Source organism: Rhinatrema bivittatum, chromosome 5 (genome assembly GCF_901001135.1).
Source record: "Rhinatrema bivittatum chromosome 5, aRhiBiv1.1, whole genome shotgun sequence".
In the NCBI taxonomy this organism is placed as follows: Eukaryota; Metazoa; Chordata; class Amphibia; order Gymnophiona; family Rhinatrematidae; genus Rhinatrema; species Rhinatrema bivittatum.
The window spans coordinates 98,037,646-98,061,469 of NC_042619.1; the positions used below are offsets into that span (position 1 = coordinate 98,037,646).

Genomic DNA, 23,824 nt, shown 5'->3' on the forward strand with positions numbered 1-23,824 from the left:
CATAGATGAGCCACCAGAGGAGTCCAGGCTAGGGGCCATGGACCCAGTGGTGTTGGGTCTTAGGGGCCCGGCTACTTCCTTTCCTTCATTTTTCTGCCATGGACTTGCTATGTAGAGAATGAGATACCCCGGATCTGGGATTGAAAGTTAGCAAGGCTATGGATAAGCTTAAATCCTCTTCCGGAGGAAGCAATTGACATACTGCGGGTGCTTAAGGTGGATGCGGCGGTGTCCGCAGTCACCAAAAAGACCACAATCCCGGTTACGGATGCTACAGCCCTGAAGGACCTGCAGGATAGAAAGTTGGAGCTGCAGCTCAAGAAAATTTTTGAAGTCTTGGCACTGGGAGTGCAGGCAATTTTGCCTTATGAGCGGGCCTTCACTGGGTTCAGCAGTTACATTGGCTCCTGTGGTTAAGAAACTGGTCGGCGGATGTTTCCTCCAAGGCTCAGTTGGGGTCATTGCCTTTCAAGGGTAAATTGCTTTTTTGCAAGGACCTCGAGGCTATGATTCAATCCCTGGGTGAGAACAAGGTTCACAGACTGCCAGAGGATAGGCCCAAGTCGAGGGGCTCCTTTTCTTCACAGTCTCGATTCAGAGGGAATCGGAGATTTCGTCCGTCCAGAGCTCCACCTTCTTCCTTTTGGCAAGCATCCGGTTGCCAACAGTCCTGGTCTTAGCCCTTTTTTGTGGCCGACGCTTTGGCAGAACCGGGGCTACCCAGTCCACATCTGGGGCCAAGTCTCCCCAATGAAGGGACGCAGACCCATTCCTCTGTTCCAGCTGTCGGGGGCAGATTGTCCCTGTTTTACGAGGAATGGGTCAAGGTGTCGTTGGACCAGTGGGTCCTTACTGTGATAAATCAAGGCTGTGCTTTAGATTTTGCACACCGCCTTCCAGAGCAGTTTCTGGTCTCCCCATGCGGTTACGAAGAGAAACGACAAGCAGTACAAGATACCTTGCAATACTTTCTGCAACTCTGCGCCATCACCCCGGTTCCTCAGGCGGAGCAGCGAAAAGGGCGTTATTCCATTTATTTCGTAGTCCCCAAAAAAGAGGGGTCCTTCCGACCCATTCTGGATTTGAAGTGCGTAAACCGCTGCCTCAGGGTGCCATGTTTTCGCATGGAGAATTTACGGTCAGTCATTGCCTCGGTAAAAAAAGGAGAGTTTCTGGCATCACTGGACCTAACGGAAGCGTATCTTCACATAGGCATTTGGGCTGACCACCAAAGGTTTCTGAGGTTGTCTGTGATGGGTCATCATTTTCAATTTCGAGCTTTGCCCTTCGGTCTTGCCACTGCGCCTAGAACGTTTACCAAAGTAAGGTTGTGGTGGCGGCTCATCTGCGCAGAGAGGGGTTCCTGGTGTATCCATACCTGGATGATTGGCTAATTCGTGCAAAGTCAGAGTCGCTCAGCCAGTTGGCAATTCGCAAAGTGCTTCAACTCCTGCGATCACTGGGTTGGGTGATCAACTTAGCCAAGAGCAGACTGGTGCCCACCCAGTCTTTGGAGTTTTTTGAGCTCTATTCGACACTCAACAGGGGAGAGTATTCCTTACCTCGTTGGCCAACCATCTCCCCAGAGTGCAGGATTATTTGCGGGTTCTCAGCTCCATGACTTCCATCCTGGAGCTGGTGCCCTGAGCCTTTGTTCATATGCGTCCTTTACAGTCAGCGTTGCTTTCACGTTGGAATCCAGTCTCCGAATGATTTCATTTACCTCTCCCTCTTACGGATACGGCGTGCTCCAGTCTTGATTGGTGGCTTATCTCTGACAACTTATCCCAAGGAGTTCCTCTGGAGGTGCCCAAATGGACAGTGGTTACCACAGACACCAGCCTCTCCGGTTGGGGAGCGGTTTGCCTGAGGAAGTCTGTGCAGGGACAATGGTCCCAGGAAGAATCTTGGTGGTCGATCAATCGTCTGGAAACCAGGGCAGTGTGGTTAGCATTGCAAGCGTTCCACCCTCTCCTCCAGGGGAAGTCAGTCAGAATTCTTTCCGACAATGCGACCACGGTGGCTTATATCAATCACCAAGGGGGAACCAAGAGCCAGCCAGTGGCCACGGCAGCTGATCAGCTGGGCGGAGAAGCATTTAGTAAGTATTGCAGCGTCTCACATAGGAGTCAACAACGTACAGGCGGATTTTCTCAGTTGGCACCGCCTCTATCCCGGGGAATGGGAGCTCGCAGGCGAAGCTTTCCAGCTCATATGTGACACGTGGGGCGTACCCCGCAAGGATCTCATGGCAACGTTTCAGGACACTAAGGCTCCGCGCTTCTTCGGTCGTCGCAGAGAAACAGGAGCAGAAGGGGTAGATGCCCTGGTGCTGCCCTGGCCGACCGACATGCTGCTGTACATATTCCCTCCTTTGCCGCTGATAGGCAACGTGCTCAGGAGAGTTGAGATACACCCAGCAGAAGTCATCCTTGTAGCTCCAGAGTGGCCGAGACGGCCTTGGTTTGCGGCTCTGGTCAATCTGGCAGTAGTGGGTCCCTTGCGGTTGCCACAGCTGTTGGACCTTCTCCATCAAGGGCCCGTGTGTTTGGAAGAGGTCGATCGCTTTTGTCTAGCAGCATGGCTTTAGAGAGACGCCGCCTGAGGAGCAAAGGGTATTTGAATGCTGTGGTGGCAACACTTCTCCGGTCACGCAAGACATCCACCAACTTTCGCGTATGTGCGCGTGTGGAGAATCTTTGAATCTTGGTGCGTGGACCAGGCGATTGTTCCTACTCTGTCTTCGGTGTCAGATATTTTAGGTTTCTTACAATCCAGACTCGCCAAGCGCTTATCGTGTAGTTCCCTGAGGGTTCAGGTGGCAGCTCTTGGTTGTTTGAGCGGTTCCATTCAAGGTGTGGCGTTGGCTGCTCACCCTGATGTGGCTCATTTCTAAAGGGGGCAAAGCTTTTACGTCCCCCCGATCAGGCACCCTTGTCCTTCTTGGAATCTGAACTTGGTTCTCTCAGCCCTTTGAACCTCTGAAAACGGCTACAATAAAGGATCTCACGTTACAGGTGATTTTTCTTATCGCTATCACATCTGCTCGCAGGGTATCGGAACTCCAGGCTCTATCCTGCAGGGAGCCGTTTCTGAGAATTTCAGATTCTGGTGTGTCCTTGCGGACGGTTCCGTCCTTTCTTCTGAAGGTGGTGTCTGCTTTTTACGTGAATCAGTCAGTGGAGCTTCCGTCGTTTCCCGTTTTGGACCGGTCAGACCCTGTGTTTAAAGACTTACGGAAGCTGGATGTTTGGGCGTTGTTGCGTTATCTGGAAGTTACGCGTTTCGTGTGACGGACCATCTTTTTGTGCTGTGGACTAGTCCGAAACGAGGAAATATGGCATCGAAAGCTACGATTTTGCACTGGTTGAAAGAGGCTTTAAGCTCGGCATATTTGCTGCGTGGTAAGCCTGTACAGTTTGGTCTTCGGGAGGGTTAAGTGAACCTATTATTTCTTTTTCTTGTTGAAGGGTTATTGTACATAGTTATGGTGGTTTTTTGAGAGCTATTCTGCTTTGACATTGAATAATACAGCCAGACTGTAGGTGGCATCATCCTATATAAGGCGGAGTTTTGTTTTGAAAACTTCTCTGTCTCCATCTGCTAGAGGGACGCAAAACCCAGGAGTCTGGACTGATCCGTGGTACTACAGGAATGAAAATTATCAGGTAAGAAACTAATTTTCCTTTTTTTTTTTTAATTTTTTTATTTCCCTCCTTGGGTTTCATCAGATTTTGCTAGTACCATACAAAAGTTCCTAGTTAGGAATGACCGACTGCAGATGCAGTTTTGGTAGATCAGGTGGCAGTATCCATTGGCAGAGCTCCAGGGATACAGCATGTATAGTCTGTTTTTCTTCTGGCTGTATGTTTGTCATTACAATGGTATCATTTAGGCAGAAGCAGGAATTGAGCTTTAAGTTAGCTCTCTCCGGTGCTAGTCTTGGGCTTGCTAGTATGGGTCACTGTTCTGCTGGAAATCAGATCAACCAGGAATTGGTGCTTCTTTTTTTTTTTTCCTTTTTGCTTCATAATTTCCCTTTTCCTTTTATTCCCCTCTTTTAATACACACCCTTCCACTATTCCTAATCTGGTCATTTCAGCAATGGTTCTGAATCTGAGAGCCATACAACATGGCACCATCCAGAACACTGTATCATGGGCTTTACATCTAGCCAACATGACGCAAAACTCTCCTACACCCAAGGGGCTGGGAATGCTGCCTCTGTAGCATTTCCATCCCTAGCTGAGCTGTAGTGCAGAAGGGCAGATTCAGAAATTAAACTGAAGAGCACTGCCACTGAATGACCAGCCTGGCCCAGGAATGGAGTTTTCTGATTAGCATTGGCAGTAATGGTCCAGGACATTAACCATGCTGATATAAAGAAAAAACATTCTGAAATGTTACTATAGACTCTGAAGCATCATTTACCAAATGTTTTCTGTTTGGGAGTCACTTTAGAAATGTGGCAACATCATGAGAGCTACTGTAAAGCTAGTAGAATGCAATTATTGTAGAATGCAAATGAAGTGCCTTTCTAGGAGATCCATTTTCTGGGCACATGACAGATTCATCAGCACCCTGTGCTGGAAGAAAAGGTTACTACAGGGATCAGCCCTAGGGAAGGCTTCCTGCTTTGCCTAGGCTGATGGTTCTACTAAGATTTGCTATACTGTAAGCATTAAAAATTGTAAGTTTTGTAAAGACATACCCTTCCAAATGGGCATCTCTTGTACTCTGTGACTGCTTCATCTTAAGCAGCTCTTATATCCTCCCTGCCACTCCAAAGTTTCGGGCAGCACTCTGCTCCTGTCAGATGTATTACTCCATTAAAAGGACTGCACAGGAAGTGCTGTGCATGACTCGGATGCTTAATTATAAAGGGGCAGGAGACAAAATTTATCTTCCTAGATTATTACAGAATATATCTAAACTTTCTTTTGCATTGCCTGGTAAAGTTGTGCAGAGGACTGTAGATATGAAGAGGCCAATTCTTAAAGCGATTTACTTAGTGTATCTGAAAATTGCCCTTCCTCAATGCATGTTTTTTCCCAAATGCAAATACTTTGGGCTGCATCGAGAGGAGGCATCCTCAGTAAGTGTGTTTGGTCAGGGGAGGAAATGTACTTGCATAGGTAGAATTTTCCAGTCTTCATGCACACTTTTCCAGCAAAAACTACCTGCAGAAAGAACAGGTGCAAATGACCACGTGTACTATGAACCTGCTGCAAGTTTGAAGGGCAAAAGTATGTATGTTCCTTCGATTTCAGAATTGGTGCAAAGCCCGCAGGTAAGAATTATGCACAGTGTTTGTCACAAAATGGGACAAATCTGGAGAAATCTCTGGTATATGTAAACTCATCTATTTGAAGTATAACATTACATAATAAAATGCATATTTTAGTTCTCACAGGTTTTTGTCATAATGCATTAAAAATAGAAAAATCTGTGTATTTTTTTTCCCTCTCAGTGCATCTATCCATTGGGTAAACCAGTAAATCTCATAACCAATCCTGATACAGAAAACAGTCAACCCCAACAGAGTCAGACGAAGAGGAAGATCTTAAAAACCACATCTTCTGAACCATGCTCGAAACAGCTCAGGACTGACACTTCGATTGGTGCAGACTGCACCTTGAATGCTGAACTTATCTCTGAAAAGAATGGGAATAACTTACAGAAAAGTGAGCCCTGCTCACTTGATTTGTTACAGGACATTCAGCTTGAGCATTATGAGCCAGGAGTTTCCCTGGAGCAGAGTATGGCAGTGGAAGCAGCATGCACCATTGATGTGGCTCCAGAAATTTCTCCTGAGAACATTCAGTCTACGTCTGAACTCCTTTCCCCAAAGCTTGAGCTATGTAATGTTCAGTCTCAAGTTGCAGAGAAGATCCCTAGATCCCAGCTGGTTCCACCTCCTTTCTTTCTCCAATGGCAGAACAAATATTCGCTCTGCTGGTTAGATTGCATTTTGTCAGCATTGGTGCAGTCAGTCATACTAAAGAAAACTGTGACTGAAGCATACCCCAGAGATGATGAATCAGTAGTCCAGAAGCTGTTCACAGAATATAACAAAGCATGTGCACTGCTTGCTGGCTGTCCCATGAAAGGTATGTGAATAGAAGCGTAAACTCATTTTTCTTACATCTGTTTCATTGGTAGAATACTGGCCTGGGATGGGAATGATCAGTTTTTCTGTTTTGTTTTGTTTTTTTAATCTGTTAGGCATCTACTACATATTTTTTATGGCATTGTTTTTGCCATGTGGCTAAATTTTAGTGTACAACTAACAAGCATCAGTATTGTAGTTGATCAATTCTGAATCTTTGCTGTAAAAGCACCATTTTAGAAACTAGTTCAAGACTGTTGAAAATCAAGGAATTGGTTAGGATTCCCATAGTCTCACTGTTAACTGCAGTTTGTACTTTGAGATAATTGGGCATACTTAAAGAAGAGACATGGACTTTGGATGTTGTAAGTAGGGCTTGTGTTTTCCAGGGATGATATTTTTGCAAGTCACAGGCATGCCAAGTTGTAGCTAGTAGCTACAGCAGTTTCTGCAGATTTTGGAAACCATTTTTCTGCAGCAACTAAGGGACAACAGCAGAAAGTTGTCTCCCTTCAGGCTTGTAAAATCCTGAAAAAATAAAAGCTCTGATTTTATGGTATACCTAATTTAGCTCAAAGTAAAAGCAGGAGTAGCTCAGTCTCAAAATATTCTGTGTTATTAACAGGAAGTTAAGGCAAAAGAACATAGAGTGAGAAAAATCAAGAGGAGATAGGACAGATGGAGAAGAAGGCAAAAGACTAAGATGGGACAAAGAAATCTTAGTGAGAGGCAGTGATAAGAGATGAAAAGGAGGAATACTTTACGATTATAGTAGAGTGTAAGGTAGGACAAGGGCTATAAGTTGCACTTCCCCCAATCAGCGCTACCACATAACTCCTGCAGACAGCTGTAGTAGAGAGTGAAAACTGAAGATGCACAGAGTACTCGAATAGTGGTAGAGAATTCCAGAAGAGGAGGAAACACCATCTGTTGGGATCATTACAGGAATGGATTTGGGGCAGGATTAAAGGGAGATGACCATTAAATGTCTACTGAAATACTACAACTAGCAGCCATACAAAGAATAGAACTGCTGGAGCAGAATGAAGGTGGCATAGTCTACTTAGGAACCCAAGTCAGTGTTTGTAGTGGGTAGGAAAATTAGTGATTATTTTGTCATAGATTACACAATACACTTTATTTATAGAAATTTATACTTATAAGTCTGAGAATAAGCATACAAGATAAGAGTTTGCATTAAGGAATATACACAAAAATACTTCCCCTCGCAGTTCCCAATGTGAGTCTCATATATCTTTGGAAATCTGGGAAAACAGTGCTGGGAAACGAGCAACAGCTCAACAGGCACTGCATTAACGACGGGTAATGTTCAAAAGATCTTCTTGTGAACTGTCCTTTCTCTGATTTCAAACAGTTTGAAGTAGGTCTTTTTATGTTGATTTTGCTGACCTTTGTCCTAGTTTCAGTTTTCCTCTGGGATACTCCCATGTGTTCTTGAGGCCCAAGGCCCCAACTGTCTGTTCTTATCACATCAGCAAGCAGTTAGGTGTGGCCAAATAGCTACTATCCTGTTTTCCTCTGATATCTGCACAGTTAGCCTCCTGAGAAATTGCTCTTTAATATATCTGATCTCATGTCTTGTTTTTCATTGCAAGCAGGCTAAGAAAAAACGTATTTATTCTCAGAATTTATAGGCCTTATATCAAATAATTACACTAATAATATCAGTGATTCTCTGCTTCAATACTTTCTATCACGGTACAATATTCTTCACATAAGCTAACTAGCTGCTTAAAAATTTCAACAGTGTTATACAAAAGAAACTCAGAAAATGAGGGGAGGGTCTTAGCTGTCAAGAGTAGTCACTTTTCTTTAGGTGTTACCTATACATGGTAAAAAAAAAAAAAACAAAAAACAAGAACAGGTTAGATCACAAAAGGAACTTACAGCACAGGGTTGAAGAGCTGCTGTAAGAAGGAGAGTTTTGGAATTTTTGGGGTCCTGGGTTCCACTTGGATGGATAAAGACTTAATAGTAGTGACCTGCATCTGAGGGAACCAAGGTCCTAGGTAAACCACTTGCATCATATACAAACAAAAGTTTAAACTAAATGTGGGAGTTGGCAATGGAAAACTGATGTAATTGGGCTGCCACAACAAGCAAACAAACAAGATAAATGCAAAAAACAAAACAAAACAAAAAACCACGCTCAAGTTGAGCTTTCTATTAATTCACTTGTGTAAAAAAAAAAAAAAAAAGGAGGAAAAGGTGGATATAAGTAGAGGGAAGAAGAAGGAAGGAGAAATATCTAGAAGGCTTTGAGCACAAATGCTCATAGTTAGAGTAATAAAATCCCAGACCGCCTAGCCTCAGAAACTGAGACAGGTTTAGATTTTGTTGCAGTTACATAGATCTGGTGTAGTGTCTCATGACTGAATATAGCCATACTAGGCAATAATCTAGTGTAGTGTCTCATGACTGGAATATAGCCATACCAGGCAATAATCTATTCAAGAAAGGTAATGTAAAAAGTAACATTAAAGCAATGGGAATGCAGGGTGCATGGTGAAGGCAGAAGGCACTTTTATAGGCTCTCTGAGAGAGGGGATATGGCGCTCCATTTACAAAAGTGTGATCTTCAGCATGGGCAGAAGAGCTGTATACAAATTTAGTCAAAGATATCTGATTACAATGAAAGGGGAAAAATACAATCTTCCAGATGCACCTGCAGTGTCCTGGTTCCAGAATTGGTTAGAAACAGGGAGGCTCTGGACTCTGTGCAAGGTGCTTACAAAGTACTTCAAATAGGGAAAATGTTTTCCAACAGTCACCAGAGTGTGTTTTAATATAAAAGTAAAGGTAAGATCACTTTTCTTAAGGTTGGGGAATAGTTTAGGGAGACACTGGCAGAGTGGGAAAGATCTAGATTTCGTCTGAGAACTGTTCCAAGGGCAGCAAAGCTTTATATTAGGAAAATGAAACTCTTGTTTTTCAAAAGAAGTGGCTTATAAAGGAGCAAAAAGCTTAGTGTTTAAAACATGCAAGGCATGTTATAGAATGGGAAAGATTAGGGAAGAAGGGAATGGTAGTCGGGACAATAAAAGGTAAAGATAAGAGAATTAAGCAAGAGAACTAGATATTAGTGAAAGGAAAAGAGGTAGGATTGTAAGGCTGGGAGGTGAAAAGGAGGAAAATGAGGGTGATTAAAGAAAAACTGAATAAAATACCTGTATTCAATAGGGACATGAGCACATTTTTGGTTCTGTTCATTCATTTAGTCTTCTGTTTTGTTTTTTTGGAGCTTTTTTATTTTAATAAGTTTATGCGTGTACATGTCATTTTTGTGCACGTAAAATTTTATGCATTTAGGTTGTACTTTAAAAAAAAAAAATCAATTACATATACCAATTACTGAAACATGTAAATTAATGCACATCCTTAGTGTTCAGTATTTACCACAGAAGGGTTTGGAGAAGGCCCATAGATGGCAGAGTTGTCTGTGTTATAGAAGTAGATGCAGCATTTACAGTGGAGATGGCTTGCAAGGCATTAGGATTAGATGGGATATATCCTAACATACTAAGATGCTTTGAAAAGTTTTGATTGGTTCACTGACATGCTGTCTTTTGAGATGGGCAGATATTTCTCTCTCCAGTGATAATAGAGAGATATCTGTAGCTATCAGCCATTCAGTTTGATCTCAGTTTTGGGTAGATTGCTGTCCTCCCTTTAGTAGTTACTCAATGTATCTTGAATTTGGCAGGTTACAGATCTTATTTATTTATTTTGTAAAATTAGGTATATGGGTGAAAAATCTGTATGATGGTAAACAGATTTGGTGATGTGTGGAAAATCAGTATAACAAATAATACATTCACTTTCATTCAAGGCAGCATGTTTTTACCAGAGGAAGGATAACATGTTTAACAAGCAGGATATTAAGAATAATAAAATGAAATGAAGGTCAAGTCAATACTGGTCAGTTTTTGACTGCATAACCATAGAATTAGCTTGGATTTCACTAAAGCTTTTGACATTGTTCTACACAGGAGTAACTGAGCATCTTATACATGAGTCCTAAAGTAGTAAATTTGTTAGAAGCTAGTTGAGCAATAGGGAACAGAGTAGTGGTAACTGGAGTTCACTCTGAGGAAAAGGAGATCATGGTGATGTGCCAAGGATAGGTCCTGTCTGTGCAATTCTATTTAATATTTTTACAGATGGCATTACATTCGTTGATTTACATGTAAACCGGAGTGAAGGCCTCTAGCTAAATTTCGGTATATAAAAGCGTATAAGTAAAATAAATAAAAAAATGAGTATTGGTGGGAATGGTTTGACTTTTTGTAGATGTTATCTGCAACAGGGTAGAAACTTCAGGTGCTGTGTTTAAATCCAATCTAAAGACCCACCTTTTTTGAAACTGCTTTTAAATCTTTTATGCCCAATTGTCTGATTTTAGTCTTAACTAACTTTTCTTTTTTTTAACCATCGCCTTGCTTTATGAAATATCCCAAGTCTCTTATCCTGTATGTTTATATGTTTATTAGATTGTAAACTCTACTGAGAAGGGTCTTTTGTTTTTGTATGTTTGTACAGCACTGCATATATCATGTAGTGCTATACAAATGTTAAGTATTAGATGGAGTAGAAAAGATGAGTGAGCTAAGAACTTCAGGGACAATAACGAGTCTGACAATTAAATTTCAATGTAAATAAAGTGTAGACTTAAGCATGTAGGGCATAGAGATGGAAGGGAGCAATTCTTGATGGGGGGGGGTTGGTGGTGGAATGGGCTGCAAAACAGTATGAGAGCATGAAGAAAACAGGAATACATAGCAGATTAGTCCAGTTGCCTGAATTTTGCTTCCCTACCAGCAGATGGAGACGGAGAAGAAAAGATTTACTGACATCACTACTTAACCTAGTATGCCACCTGTAGTCCCTCAGTATTTCTGTCTCCAGCAGATAGTAGAGGTATAAAACCTGCAGTCTGGAGTTTAAAAAAAACAAACCATAAGTGTTAGGAGCAGTCCTCACGGGGGTCATCAGCTGCCTGGCAGGACCATCCTCCCTGGTAGAGGCAGATGAGCAGGGGGTTTGGTGACCCTTTTTGGAAGCTTACATCTAATTTCATGAAGGGGCTTAGATAGCTAGTGGTCCAGGTCCCTCAATGCCCCGGACAGCCCTTCCGCTGCAGCATCAGGGGAACAAAAAGTCGTCTGGGCTTGCAAGAGGCTCTGGAATCGTTTCGCTGGGCAGAACTACACCTATCAGTTCTGGTTGCGTCTCACATTGCCAGGGTGGATAACATTCAGGTGGATTTTCTCAATTGGCAGATCCTGGAGAAGGAAGCTACGATTTTCATTCAGGGCAGGTGGGTGGTACCCTCACATGAATTTGATGGCATCGAGACAGAGCACCAAGGCGTCCAGATTTTTAAGCCACAGGCAGGAGTATGGAGCAAAAGGACTAGATGCTCTGGTCCTGCCCTTGCCGTGGGGGATTCTTCTGTACATGTTCCCTCCGTGGCCCTTGGTCACAGAGTGTTGAGGTGAATAGAGCGGCATCCTGGTGAAATGATACTTGTAGTTCCAGAATGGGGGAATGGCTGCATTTCCTAACGTGTAGACAGATGGACTTGGGACCAGTGGGTTTATGCTCCCCTGCCAGCAGATGGAGATGGAGCAAGCTGATGTCGCAGTATATATATAACCCTGCAGTAACTCCAGCCTGCCAGTATTCTCTGTCTCCAGCAAATGGTGGACGTACATCTCCCTACGGGGATTGCTTTGAGCTTTTTGAAAGGAGAAATTTGAAATTGTAAATTCAGGAAAAGAAAGCCCCGATCTACTGTGGTGATACTTAAAAGGTATCCCTTCCCAGTTGAGTATTCTGAGGCGATTGCCGGGGTCCGGTATCTGGGTTTCTCGGCATGGACTTAGCTGCTAGTTCAGCAGAAAGGCAGCGGGTGCAGGAGGCCGAGTGCTGCAGTGATGGCAGATGCCCACCCCCCACCCCACCCCGTAGCCGGAGGCTGTCTCTGTACGCGGCTGGTAAGCGCTGAGCTCAGGTAAGATTTAAAAAAAAAAAAAAAAAAGAATGTTACCTGAATCAGAGAGAGAGGGATTTCAGGACTTTTTCTGTTCTCGGTGTGTCGTGCCGACATTTGTTCCTGCTCCTGTTGGGGTTAGGGAACTGGGCAGCCTGGTGGATTGGGTGGCCCCCGGTGGGCTAGGGCCCGCACTTGGGCTTTTTTCTTGCATGCCGTGTGGTAGGCCACAGCGGCTGTTTTCGTGTACTCTTGTGCATGTTCTACAGTGTGTCGGCTCTGCGCATGCATTGTGCACTCGATTTTTGGGCGTGCTTTTTACATGCACAAACCTTTTTACTCGCTTAACTTGGCACACAGGTTGTGTGTGTGCCTTGCCACACTTTCTTCTAGGCACTTATTTTTTGGGCGCGTTTCATTTTTGAGCGCAGACCGATCCAACACATGTTTATCATAGTGATGGCGCCGGTAAGCAAGAAGCCTAAGTGTCTTCCTATTTGTGTTGCCTATCGTATTAGGGCTTCTCAGTCTGACCTGGCTTCTAACCTGTGTCAGCGATGCTCAGACACTTAGGGAGAGTTGTCTTCCTCGGATTTTGCTAAGCCTGACTTTTCCCATTCTGATGATGGGTTGGACATGGCATTGACTGGGGTAAAGCCAGATCATGGTTCTCCTTTGATTGGCTCCTCTGCTGGTGAAGGCAGTTCTACTTTTTGTTGGGTGGAATGTTTTCAAGGCTTACAAGCCTTTCTTCAGTCACAGTCCTCTGCTTCCCCCCATTTCTGTCTGGTTGAACCCTGAGCCAGGTGGAAGCGCTGGGGCTCGCCTCTGCTCCCTGCAGGTGTTCCCGACAGGAATCCGGATGGCACTGATGCGGTTGATCCTGATTCCCTGGAAGATGAGGAAATTCCTCCAGGGCTGGAACCGTATTGAACCATGTTGCGGTTATTTCATAGAGATGAACTGTCGGCCCTGATTTCACAGACTTTGAAACAGCTGGGTGTTCCAGGTTTGGATGCTATGTCAGAACCAAGGAAGAATCCCATTTTGGTTTCCTTCCGTAAAGCCTCCTGTTTTTCTTCAGTAATGGTTGCCATCCAGGAATTGATCTGGAATGGGATGCCCCAGAGGGAAATTTTAAAGGGGGTCGGACATTGGAAGGCCTATACCCCTGGATTTGGCCTTGAGAGAGTGTTTACGTTTTCCCAGAGTGGATGCTCTGGTATGTGCTGTATCTAAGCGGACGACTATTCCATGGATGGAGGAGCGGCCTTGAAGGATGTATATGATAGAAGGATTTAGGCTATTCTTAAGCAAGCCTTTGAGGCAGTGGCAATGAATTTACAGATTGCTTCTTGATGCGCCCTAGTGGCGAGATCTTGTGTCTCAGGAGGTTGATGAGCGTGGAGGGAATTCCAGAGCGTTTTTGGAGCCTGCTGCCACCTTTTTAGTAGACACAGGCTGTGATTTGGAATGGACCTCAGCCAGAGGAGGGGCTTCGGTGATTGTGGCCAGGCATCAACTCTAATTGCAAAATTGGTCAGTTGACACAGCTTCCAAAGCCAATCTTAGCAAGATGCCCTTTAAAGGCTTGCTCTTGTTTGGGAGCAAGTTGGAGAAACTGGCCAGTAAGTGGGGCGAGTCTCCAGTGTCTCGGTTGCCCGAGGATAGGAAACAGTTATAGCGCCACTTTGGTATGAGGGGATCGTTTCCGGGGTTCCCGGCAACTTTGTCCCTACAAAAGATTGGCCTTTCAGCAGTTTCAGTCCTTTCATCCCTAGCAGCCCAAGAGAGGAGCGGACTTGGGTGGTGGATCTTCCCAATGAAGGTTAGCCGACTCACTTTCTGGAACAGGAAATATGGGAATGTCTCTCTCTTTTGTTGGAAGTGGGTCAAGATCACATCGGACCAGTGGGTTCTGGACGTGATAAGCGAAGGGTGTGCACTGGAATTTCACAGCATTCCTCGGGACATGTTCATGGTGTCCCCTTGCCACTGCCTGCAGAAGAAGCAGGCAGTGGAGTTCACGCTTCAGACTCCTCAGACTGAGAGCTGTGGTTCTGGTACCCAAGTCTCAAAGTATGGGGCGATATTCCATTTATTTTGTTGTGCCTAAGAAGGGAGGGCTCCTTTTATCCCATCTTGTATCTCAAGAGGGTCAACGGTCTCTTGAAGGTGACTCATTTTCGAATGGAAACCTTACGCTTGGTAAAAATGACACTGCAATCGGGGGTATTTCTGACCTCCTTGGATGTATCGGAGGCTTATCTTCATATTCTCATCCGACTGAAACACCGCTTTCTATGCTTTGTAGTGTTGGGGGCGCCATTATCAGTTTTGGGCTCTGCCTTTTGGTCTAGCCACCGCTCCCAGAACATTTTGCAAAATTATGGTGGTTGGTAGCAGCAGCCTTGGGGAAAGAAGGAATCCTGGTACACCCATATTTGGACGATTGGCTGATTCGAGCCAAGTCTCAGGAAGAGAGTCGCCTGGTGACACACAAGGTGATCTCCTGTAATAAGGAGATCAGTTGGGTGGTGAACCTGACCAAGAGCAATCTTCGGCCATTCCAGTCGTTGGAGTATCTGGGGGTCCGATTCAACATGGGACAGAACAGAGTTTTCCTACCGTAACTTTGGATCCAGAGAGTGATGTCTCAAGTGCGTCAGTTGATGAACATCATTCGCCCAACGAGGTGGTCCTATCTACAGGTACTCTGCTTGATGGCAGCTACCCTGGAAGTGGTGCCGTAGGCAAGGGTGCATATGCATCCTCTTCGGTGCTCTCTGCTATATTGTTGGAGCCTGCAGTCTCAGGATTATGTGGTTCAGCTCTGCTTCTGCCTCCATTGGTGGTTGCAGGAAGATATCTAAAAAAGGGAGTTCCCTTGGCCTGGTTTGTACTCACCACAGATGCGAGTCTCCATGGTTGGGGGGGCTCACTGTCTGGAGTTAGCAGCCCAGGGCTGCTGGAATGCTGAAGAGTCTCGCTGGAACATCAGTCGCCTGGAGGTCCGGGCAGTTCGGCTGGCATGCTTGCAGTTCAGCCATAGGCTGCGGAAACAAGCGGTTCGCATAATGTCAGACAGCGTGATGATTGTAGCCTATATCAATTGCCAGGGAGGAACCAAGAGCCAGCAAGTATAGCAGGAAGTAGACCAGCTGATGAAATGGGCGGAAGGTCATCTGCAGATGATCTCAGCCTCTCACATTGCAGGAAAAGACAACGTAAGAGCGGATTTTCTCAGCAGGGAGAATCTGGACCCTAGAGTGTAGGTGTTGTCAGTCGATTCAGCTGATTGTGGATTGCTGGGGCCGTCCGTTCCTAGACCTGCTGGTGACTTCTCAAAATGTGAAGGTTCCTCGCTTCTACCATCTCAGGAGAGATCCGTGGTCCTTGGGAATAGACACACTCATTCAGGTCTGGCCAGAAGATTAGATTGCTTTATGCCTTTCTTCTGTGGCTCTTGCTAGGCAGGGTAATTCAGAAGATCAAAAGCCACAGGGGGCAAGTATTCCTGGTGGCTCTGGATTGGCCCAGGCATTGTGATATGCAGATTTGTGACTACTCCTGGTGGAGGCCCCTCTTCATCTGCCACTACACGTGGATCTACTTCAGCAGGGAACAGTTCTTCATGAGGATCTGACTCAATTCTGTTTTACGGTTTGGCCCTTGAAAGGGCTCACCTCTTAAAGCATGGTTATTCCTCTGCGCTGATTGCCACTTTACTCCGAGCTCACAAGTTCTCCAATTCCTTGGTTTGTGTGGAGGTTTGGAGAGTTTTTGAAGTCTGGTGTGAGGAGCCGGTGTATTCTTCCTCTTTCAGTTAAGATTCCTCTCATTCTGGATTTTTTTTTTTTTTTTTGTAGGATGGATTGAATAAAGGCTTGGCCCTTACTTAATTCCTTGAAGGTGCAGGTTGAGGCTCTTGCCTGTTTGAGGCTTGGTGAATGGTGTTTCCTTGTCTTAACCTGATGTGACCTGTTTTTTTTTTGTTGTTTTTTTTTTAAAGGGAGTGAAGCAGCTTAGGCCTCTCTTGAGGTTACCGGTTCCATTGTGGAATCTTAATTTGGTGCTGGACTTTTTGGTGGGCCCTACGTTCCAACCACTGCATAACCTTTCCTTGTGGTGGTTGACTTTGAAGACTGTGTTCCTGGTGGAGTTATGTTCTGCACGTCTGATTTCTGAGCTGTAGGCCTTGTCTTGCCGGGAGCTGTTCCTTTGGGTGACTTGGGCATTACAGCTGTGTACTGTTCCCTCCTTCTTGCCCAAGAAAGTCTTGGACATTCATTTGAATCAGTCCATCTTCTTGCCATCCCTGTATAAAGTCAGGGATGCGGAGGAGTTTCACCTTTTGCACTACTTGGATGTTAAACGTCTTGTTGTGTGGTACCTGGAGGTCTCTGAATCTTTCTAAAAATGGATTGCCTATTTGTTCTCCATGGCGGGAATAAGCAGTGTGCTCCGGCTTTGCAGGATTAAGAGGTGGTCACGACCTCATATGTGGATGCTGGAAAACCAGTTGCTTACTCAAGTTAGGTCTCGGGCAGTGTCGTGGGTGGAAGTTAGTCTCTCTTGTCGATATCTGCCGAGCTGCAATGTGGTCTTCCTTACACACTTTTTACAAGTTTTATCGTCTGGATGTGCAGGCCCGGGAGGATGCAGTCTTTACCCTTGCAGTGTTGACTAGACCGCGTGCAGCCTCCTAGCCTGTTGGGGGAGTAGCTTTGGTATATCCCACCGGTCCTGAGTTCATCTGTCTGCATGCTAGGAAATGGAGAAATTACTTACCTGATAATTTTGGTTTCCTTAATGTAGACAGATGGACTCAGCTTCTTGCTTTCGGCTGCTGCATGTGTGTGTCAGTAGTCCTCCTATAGGGCTCTGAGTCCCAAGGGATTACTGGTAAGTGTTCATCCAGTTCCTTACTTGGGGTACCGAGAATATTATGCGAGTTCATTGTTTTATGGTTGGTTGAGTACAGGTCTGTTTTTAATCAAGTTTTTTGCTAGTCTGTCCACAATTGCTTTTGAAGAGAATACTGGCAGATTGGAGTTAATTCAGGGTTATATATACTATGACAGCTTTCTCCATCTGCTGGCAGGGGAGCATAAACCCACTGGTCCTGAGTTCATCTGTCTACATTAAGAAAAACAATATTATCAGGTAAGTAATTTCTCCAATGTCTGTGGTTTGTAGATCTGATAATCTTGGTGGTAGATGGGCCATTATGTTTCGGACATCAGCAGAAATTGGTGAGTCTGTCCAGTATTCTAGGAATAGGTGGATTGCTTTTGTCTCATGACCTGGCTTTTGAGAAGAATCGTTTGACACAGGTTATTTTGAGAGAGTCATTGCCACTTTGCTGCAAGCTAGATGTTCATCTACATCCTTGGCTTATATTAGAATATGGAGAGATTTCGAGACATAGTGTCTGCAGCAGGGCATACAGCCAACTCAGGTGTCTGTCTCGAATATTCTGACATTCTTTTAATTCCCTTTGGGTGCATGTGGCAGCCTTGGGCTATCTCCGAGGCAAGGTACAAGGAATTTCTCTGACTTCACATCTGCGTGTGGTTCATTTTCTTGGGGGGGGGGAGGGATTGCGGGGTGGTAAAGCATTTATGGCCTCTGGTGAAAAAGTTGTGTCCTTCGTGGAACCTTAATCTGGATCTGCATGTACTTTTGTGGAGCTCCATTTGAACCCTTAAAGAGGACATCTCTAAAAGATCTGACCCTGAAGGTGGTCTTGTTGGTGGCTATTTGTTCTACCAGAAGGATTTCAGAACTTCAGGTTATCATGTAGAAACCCCTTTCTGCAGGTTTTGAAGAAGGGAATGTCATTGAGCATAGGGCCACCTTTTTTGCCGAAGATTGTGTCTGCCTTTCATCTCAGTCAGAAAGTGGAACTCCCTGAGTTTCCAAACTTGGATTTGTCTACGCCTCATATGAAAGAGCTTTATTTTTTGGATGTGTCAAGCTTTGTTGAGGTATCTTAAGGTTACCAACTGTTTTCATAGATCAGTCCATCTTTTCGTGCTTTGGAGTGGACCAAAGTAAGGGAGTAAGGCTTCCAAGGCTACTATTGCGCAGTGGCTGAAGGAAGTGATTAGATCAGCATATATTTGTAAGGGTAGGCCAGTGCCTTGAGGGCCTGTGGGCTCTTCTTGGGCACAGGCAAATTCATGGACCGAATGATAGCTTATTTTTCCAGAAGAAATATGTTGAGCAGTTGAAGTCTCTGCATGTTTTCGCCAGACGTTACTGGCTGGATATCCAGGCTCCGGACTCCGTGGGATTTGGGGAGAGCGTGCTGTGAGTGGGGCTATCGCATTCCCACCCAAATTAGGAGAGCTTGAGGACATCCCAGGCATCTGTACTGATCTGAGGTATGAACAGGAAAACAAAATTGGTTATTACCTGCTAATTTTTGTTCCTGGAATACCGCATATCGATCCAGAGACCCACCCGTTTCTGAGAAGCTCGCTCTTGTTTTCGGTATGTACAAGATTGCTGGTCAGACGGTTCTGTTTTCTATGTTGGTTGGAATGGGGCTTCATATCCCTGCTGCTTGGTCTAAGAGAGGGTTGAGGGTTCCAAATTACAAGTTTCAAGTTTATTCTGGTTATATTTAATCTCATCTTGATTGGATACAGGCCATACTGAGGGACTGCAGGTGGCACACTAGGTTAAGTAACAGTGTCAGTAAAGCTTTTCTTCTGTCTTCATCTGCTGGTAGACAAAATCCAGGCATCTGGACTGATCTGTGGTATTCCAGGAACCAAAAATTATCTGGTAAGAACCAGTTTTCCTAGACTGCCTCTGTTTGCCTCATTGGTGAGACCTCATCTTGTATAAAATTCATCCAATTTTTGAGGCCTTGTCTTCAAAAGAATATAGATGTATTAGCAACCGTGCAGAGAGGCTACCGAATGGGGGCACAGTCTGCATCATAAGCTCTACGAAATGAGACTTAAGTATATATACGTGAGTGTGCATGTGCGCACATGTGCAAAAGTTTAGACACCCCTGGTCAAACTGTTTCCATGAGTCTCTTAACTGAACCCAGAAGCTGACCCAATCTGTACATGGTGCAAAGTTCAACCACATCTTTCTGCAGTTTTTAATGTAAAATTACTTTTTGATTTTAATAGATTGAAAATATATATTTTATTGTTAGCATGATAGCAAATCAAACAGCTGATGTGATAGAACAGTTGGGAGATTTAAATAATGAGACAAGACTCAGTGCTGTATGGTTTAAAATTTCTTTTATAACAATTGTGTTCTTTTGGAAGGGAACACTGCTTTTGAACTGTTGGAGGAGGGTGGTGGCCAAAATTGCCATTATGGAAAGAATTACTTTTGCTCTCAACAACAATTTGGAGAGATGTGACTAGGTTTGGGAGGATTATTGGAGATGGAGGCGTATATGCTTAAGCATGTTATTTCATCTAGTTGATTCGTCTTTTGTTGTGTACATGTCTTTTAAATAAAGAGATTTAAAAACTAATAATAAAGAGAGAGACTTGAAAAGCATTGTTCGCGCAAAAAATGCCCACAAATGGGTGTGTATGGGCCACACGCAAGTAACGTGTATTTTAAAAAGCCGTGAAGTATGTGCGTATATACCTGTGCGTGTGACAAAAGTAAGAGGGTGGAAAAGGGGTAGGGCATGGGCGTTCTGGTGTGAGGCCAACAATTATATGCATAACCCCGTATTTTAAAACTGGAGACCGTGGTGCACATCGGCTTGTTATCCGCATAACTTTACTGCTGCTCTAGATGAGCAAATCTGTATATTTATTTATTTATTTATTTGAAACTTTTATATACCGGTATTAGTAAGCATACATCATACCGGTTCACATTGTAACTAATAGGCTGAAATTACAATCAACAGGGAGGGGAAAACCTCCCTGTTGATCTCAAGTTTTAGGGCTTACAAGACAGGTGAGGGGTGTGGGTCAACTGGGGGATGTGTGGATGAAGAACCAGAATGGTCTGAAAGACCTCGATGTTAACTGGGCAAACTGGTGGATTAATTGGAAAAACTGAGTTGTCCCTCGCACGAGCATGTTTTAAAATGCCACCTACATATGCACGTAAAAGCCAACAGTCTTAAGGAAGACGCGCACTTACTGTGCTCGAGTAACCTCTTAAAATTGGAGCATACATACGTGCTGTTGATGTATTTTAAAATGTGCAGGCGCAAGTTCATGCATGATTTTAAATTCCAGCGTTTTTTTGCTTGTGCATCGATACGTGGGTGTATGGGCACACGCGCATTCCTTTTAAAGTTAGTCTATATGTGAATATGGCATGTGCAAAAGTTTGGACACCCTTTCAAGTCAGAAATTACAGCTTCCAAATGTTTCCTGTAGCCAGCCAAGAATCTTTTTAGTTCCAGCTCAGAAATATTCTTTAGTCTCTGTGCATGTTGAGATCGCCCCATAGTTTTTCAATAATATTCCTTTCCTATAAGCACTTCATGGTTGAGTTTGAGGTGAGTTTTGGATCATTCTCGCGGAAATATCCAACCTCTCTTCAGCTTCAATTTTTTCACAGACTGTGGAGACATTAGCTTCTAGAATATGTTGATATTTAGTTCAATCCATTTTTCCTTTAACCAACACAGTATTTCCTGTGCTGCTGGTTGCCACACAAGCCCAAAGTACAACTAATATATCTCTGTTCTTAACAGCTGGCAAGGTTATCCTCTCTTCAAATGCTTCTGCCTTTTTTTTTTTTTTTTCTTCTCCAAATGTGTCTTGTGTGGTTGTGGCTGAACAGTCCAATTTTCATTTCATCAGTCTAAAACACTTTGTCCCAAAACGTTTCAGGCTTATCAAGGTTTTCTTTTATATGCTGTAGACAGACTTTTATGATGAGATTGTAAAAAAGGTTTCCTTCTGAAAACTCTCCCATGCAAATCATTGTTTTGCAATCAGTGCTGTACTGTGGACAACTACTCTGGGTTTTCTAACCAGTGTTTCACAACCTTTTGAAATCCAAGGTACACCAGCCTCCACAAGCAGGCAGTGTGGACATGGAGAGGACTCGTATGGCCAAAAAAAGAGCTAGGAATGCACTTAAAATCCCACCAGTCTCTCTTCCACATTTTAAAATAAAGGAAGAGAGGATGTGAAGACACACATGATCCTGTCAAGATTCTATGCCTGTGGCTGCCAGAGCTCCTTCACTGCTGCTGCACCCAGCATTGAGTGAATCAAATCCAGTGCTCAGTGCATTGGGGCTCCCTGTCTCATTCAGCCTGTGGATAAAGGTAGAAGCTGAAAGGACTCAAGATGGGGAAATAAAGAGAATATACTGTGTGCAATGTGTGCACTGCACAAAGCGCGTCCCAGTTATCCATGCTCTGCTTGCTGCCCAATAATTATCACACTCCCAAGGCTTATGCTGTAACTTAGGTACAAGAGGCATGTGTGATTACATGTGTTCTCAGTAGCTGCTGCACCTTTTAAGAGCCACTGTTGGTGTCTCAGCAAGGTGTTGAGAGCAGAGCCCAGGTGTTGGTCTGGATCTGAGCATCAAGCAATGGTGACTTTTCCATAGCACACTTGATCTGAAGGCACATTAATTGGGGGAAACAGAGCTAAACTTTTTCAGCAAGTTGTTTGCAGTGACCTGTGACTTCTGTTTTTGGGCAGTTCTGTCAGATTTTTCTTGATCTTTCAGATCTTGCCTTGACTTCTGACAGTTGAAATTGCTAGCTGGAAATGTTTAGAGTTTTTTAAATCTCATTTATTTATCTTTTTAGCAGCCTTTCCCTGCTTTGTAAGAATTAATTATCTTCATTTTCAAATGCTTAGTCAGCTGCTGCGTAGAAGAGCCTATGGTTGTTGGAAGAAAACAGGACAATCACAACCTGAGAGGTTAGAAGGCCCAGAGTATTTGTTCAGCCGTGTCATTCTTCTAACAAGTCAATCTTTTGGGGCCTTATTAACTTAAAAAAAAAAATGGCAGTAATGAATCAACTGGAAGGGTGTTCAAACTTTTGCATATGCCCAATTCACTGTTGAATTATTTTCATTCTGTTAAATTCAGCAAATACCAATTTTGCATTTTAAAATTGCAGAAAGATGTCTTCTTTAACTTTACCATGTAGAGGTTGTTGGCTTCTGTTTAGAGATTCATTGAAACATGCAGTTTCACTGGTAGTGCTTACAATTTTTTTTTATATGTATCCAAGAAAGTGGGGGAAGGTAGGGGGATATTATAGACATTCAAATGCTTCAAAGATATCAGTGTACAGGCAAGCAATTCTAGGAAGGAGAATTCTGGAACTAGGGTAATGAGGTGAAGCTCAACAGGAGTTGATTCGGGATAAGAGAGGAAACAGTACTTCACAGAAAGGGTCATGGATGCATGGAATGAACTCCTAGTGGAACTTAGAGGTTACAATATCAACAGAATTCAAGAAAGTCTAGGATTTGCACAAAATGTGCTTGGATTTGAGGGTATAGCCTGGGGTCATGTAGATGTATTACTGCACTAAGAATAGATAAATTAGATGGGCCTTGTTGATCTGATCTTTTATCATTGGGGTTTTTTTTTTCCTGTTATCTGTTATGAGGGAGACCAAAGAAGACAATGAGGGTAAGTATGAGAAAAGAGCTGCAGTAGAGGTTTGTTTTTTTTTTTAACCATGTTTTTTTCTCCCTGTTATATCTTTATAATTTGAAGTCTCATATTAACTAGTGCACAACTTTAACTGCTTTACGAATGACTGTTTTTACAAAATAAATTATCACTTATTGTACTTACAGCTGACAATACAGTGGAGGTTTCTGCAGAGAGACTCTGTCAAGCAGAGATGTACCTGAATGAAATCCGAAGAGCCATTTTTGAAAAGCTTCAGCCTCAACTTAAATGTGAATTGGGTAAGCGCATTTACTAGCATACCAGATTTTGAGGGGTTTGATATTTAAGTGAAAAGGTTGGGGAATTTTAATGTAGCTTGGAAAGTTGCAAAATCAATGTATGATGTATCCTGGAAAATCAAGCAAAAAAAAAATAAAATGTAGAGACTTTTACACTATGCCAGAAGTGGTGCTGGAAAAAATCCAGGAGCCAGGTTGTCCAGATACCCAAAAATAGTTGCCTGGCCCTTGGAGCTGTCGGCACAGTCCCGAGGAGAGCCGCCATGGCTGAAAACAACCCAAACTAGAGTACAGACACTGTGGTTCAAGGCTTTCTCCTGCTGCTGGGCAATTCACAGTGATGTCCTGAGGGTTTACTGACTCGAGGGAGAGGGGAAGAAGTTGGAATTGGGGGGAAGGGAGAGGAAGTATGAGGAAAATTTAAAAAATGTAGGGAGAGAGATTTTTAAAAATATAGGGAAAAGTACAAATCAAATCCCCCTCAAAATGATTTTTCAAACCTCAAGTCATGGAATACCAATAATTGGGTTGTGGCCCCGTTCTGTTTCATGCACTGGTGGAATATATATATATTTTTTTTTCATATGCCAAAGCTGGGCTGTTTCGCACCCTGAGACCTCAGTGGTAGTGACAGATTTGAGCAGATACTCCACTCCTCTCCCAGGAAACTGGGGGGGGCACACCTTCCACGGGATCTCCCTCCAGTGACGCGATCCTCACGGTGTAGCAAGTATGGGGACTAGGTGTGTGCTCATTAGCCCACCCAGGAGGCAGGACATCTGAGCATAAACTGAGTGC

General features: G+C 43.9%; 1 protein-coding gene across 9 annotated transcripts in view; it reads left to right on the forward strand.

Moving 5' to 3' along the window:
* The window catches only part of USPL1 (ubiquitin specific peptidase like 1), a 96,957-nt gene that overhangs the window by 10,583 nt on the left and 62,550 nt on the right, over nt 1–23,824 (forward strand). For all 9 annotated transcript variants that reach the window (XM_029602632.1, XM_029602637.1, XM_029602631.1 and 6 more), the window contains 2 exons: nt 5,471–6,110; nt 22,913–23,026. In XM_029602632.1, the coding sequence (XP_029458492.1) occupies nt 5,471–6,110; nt 22,913–23,026 (754 nt within the window). The remainder of the gene's footprint in view (nt 1–5,470; nt 6,111–22,912; nt 23,027–23,824) is intronic.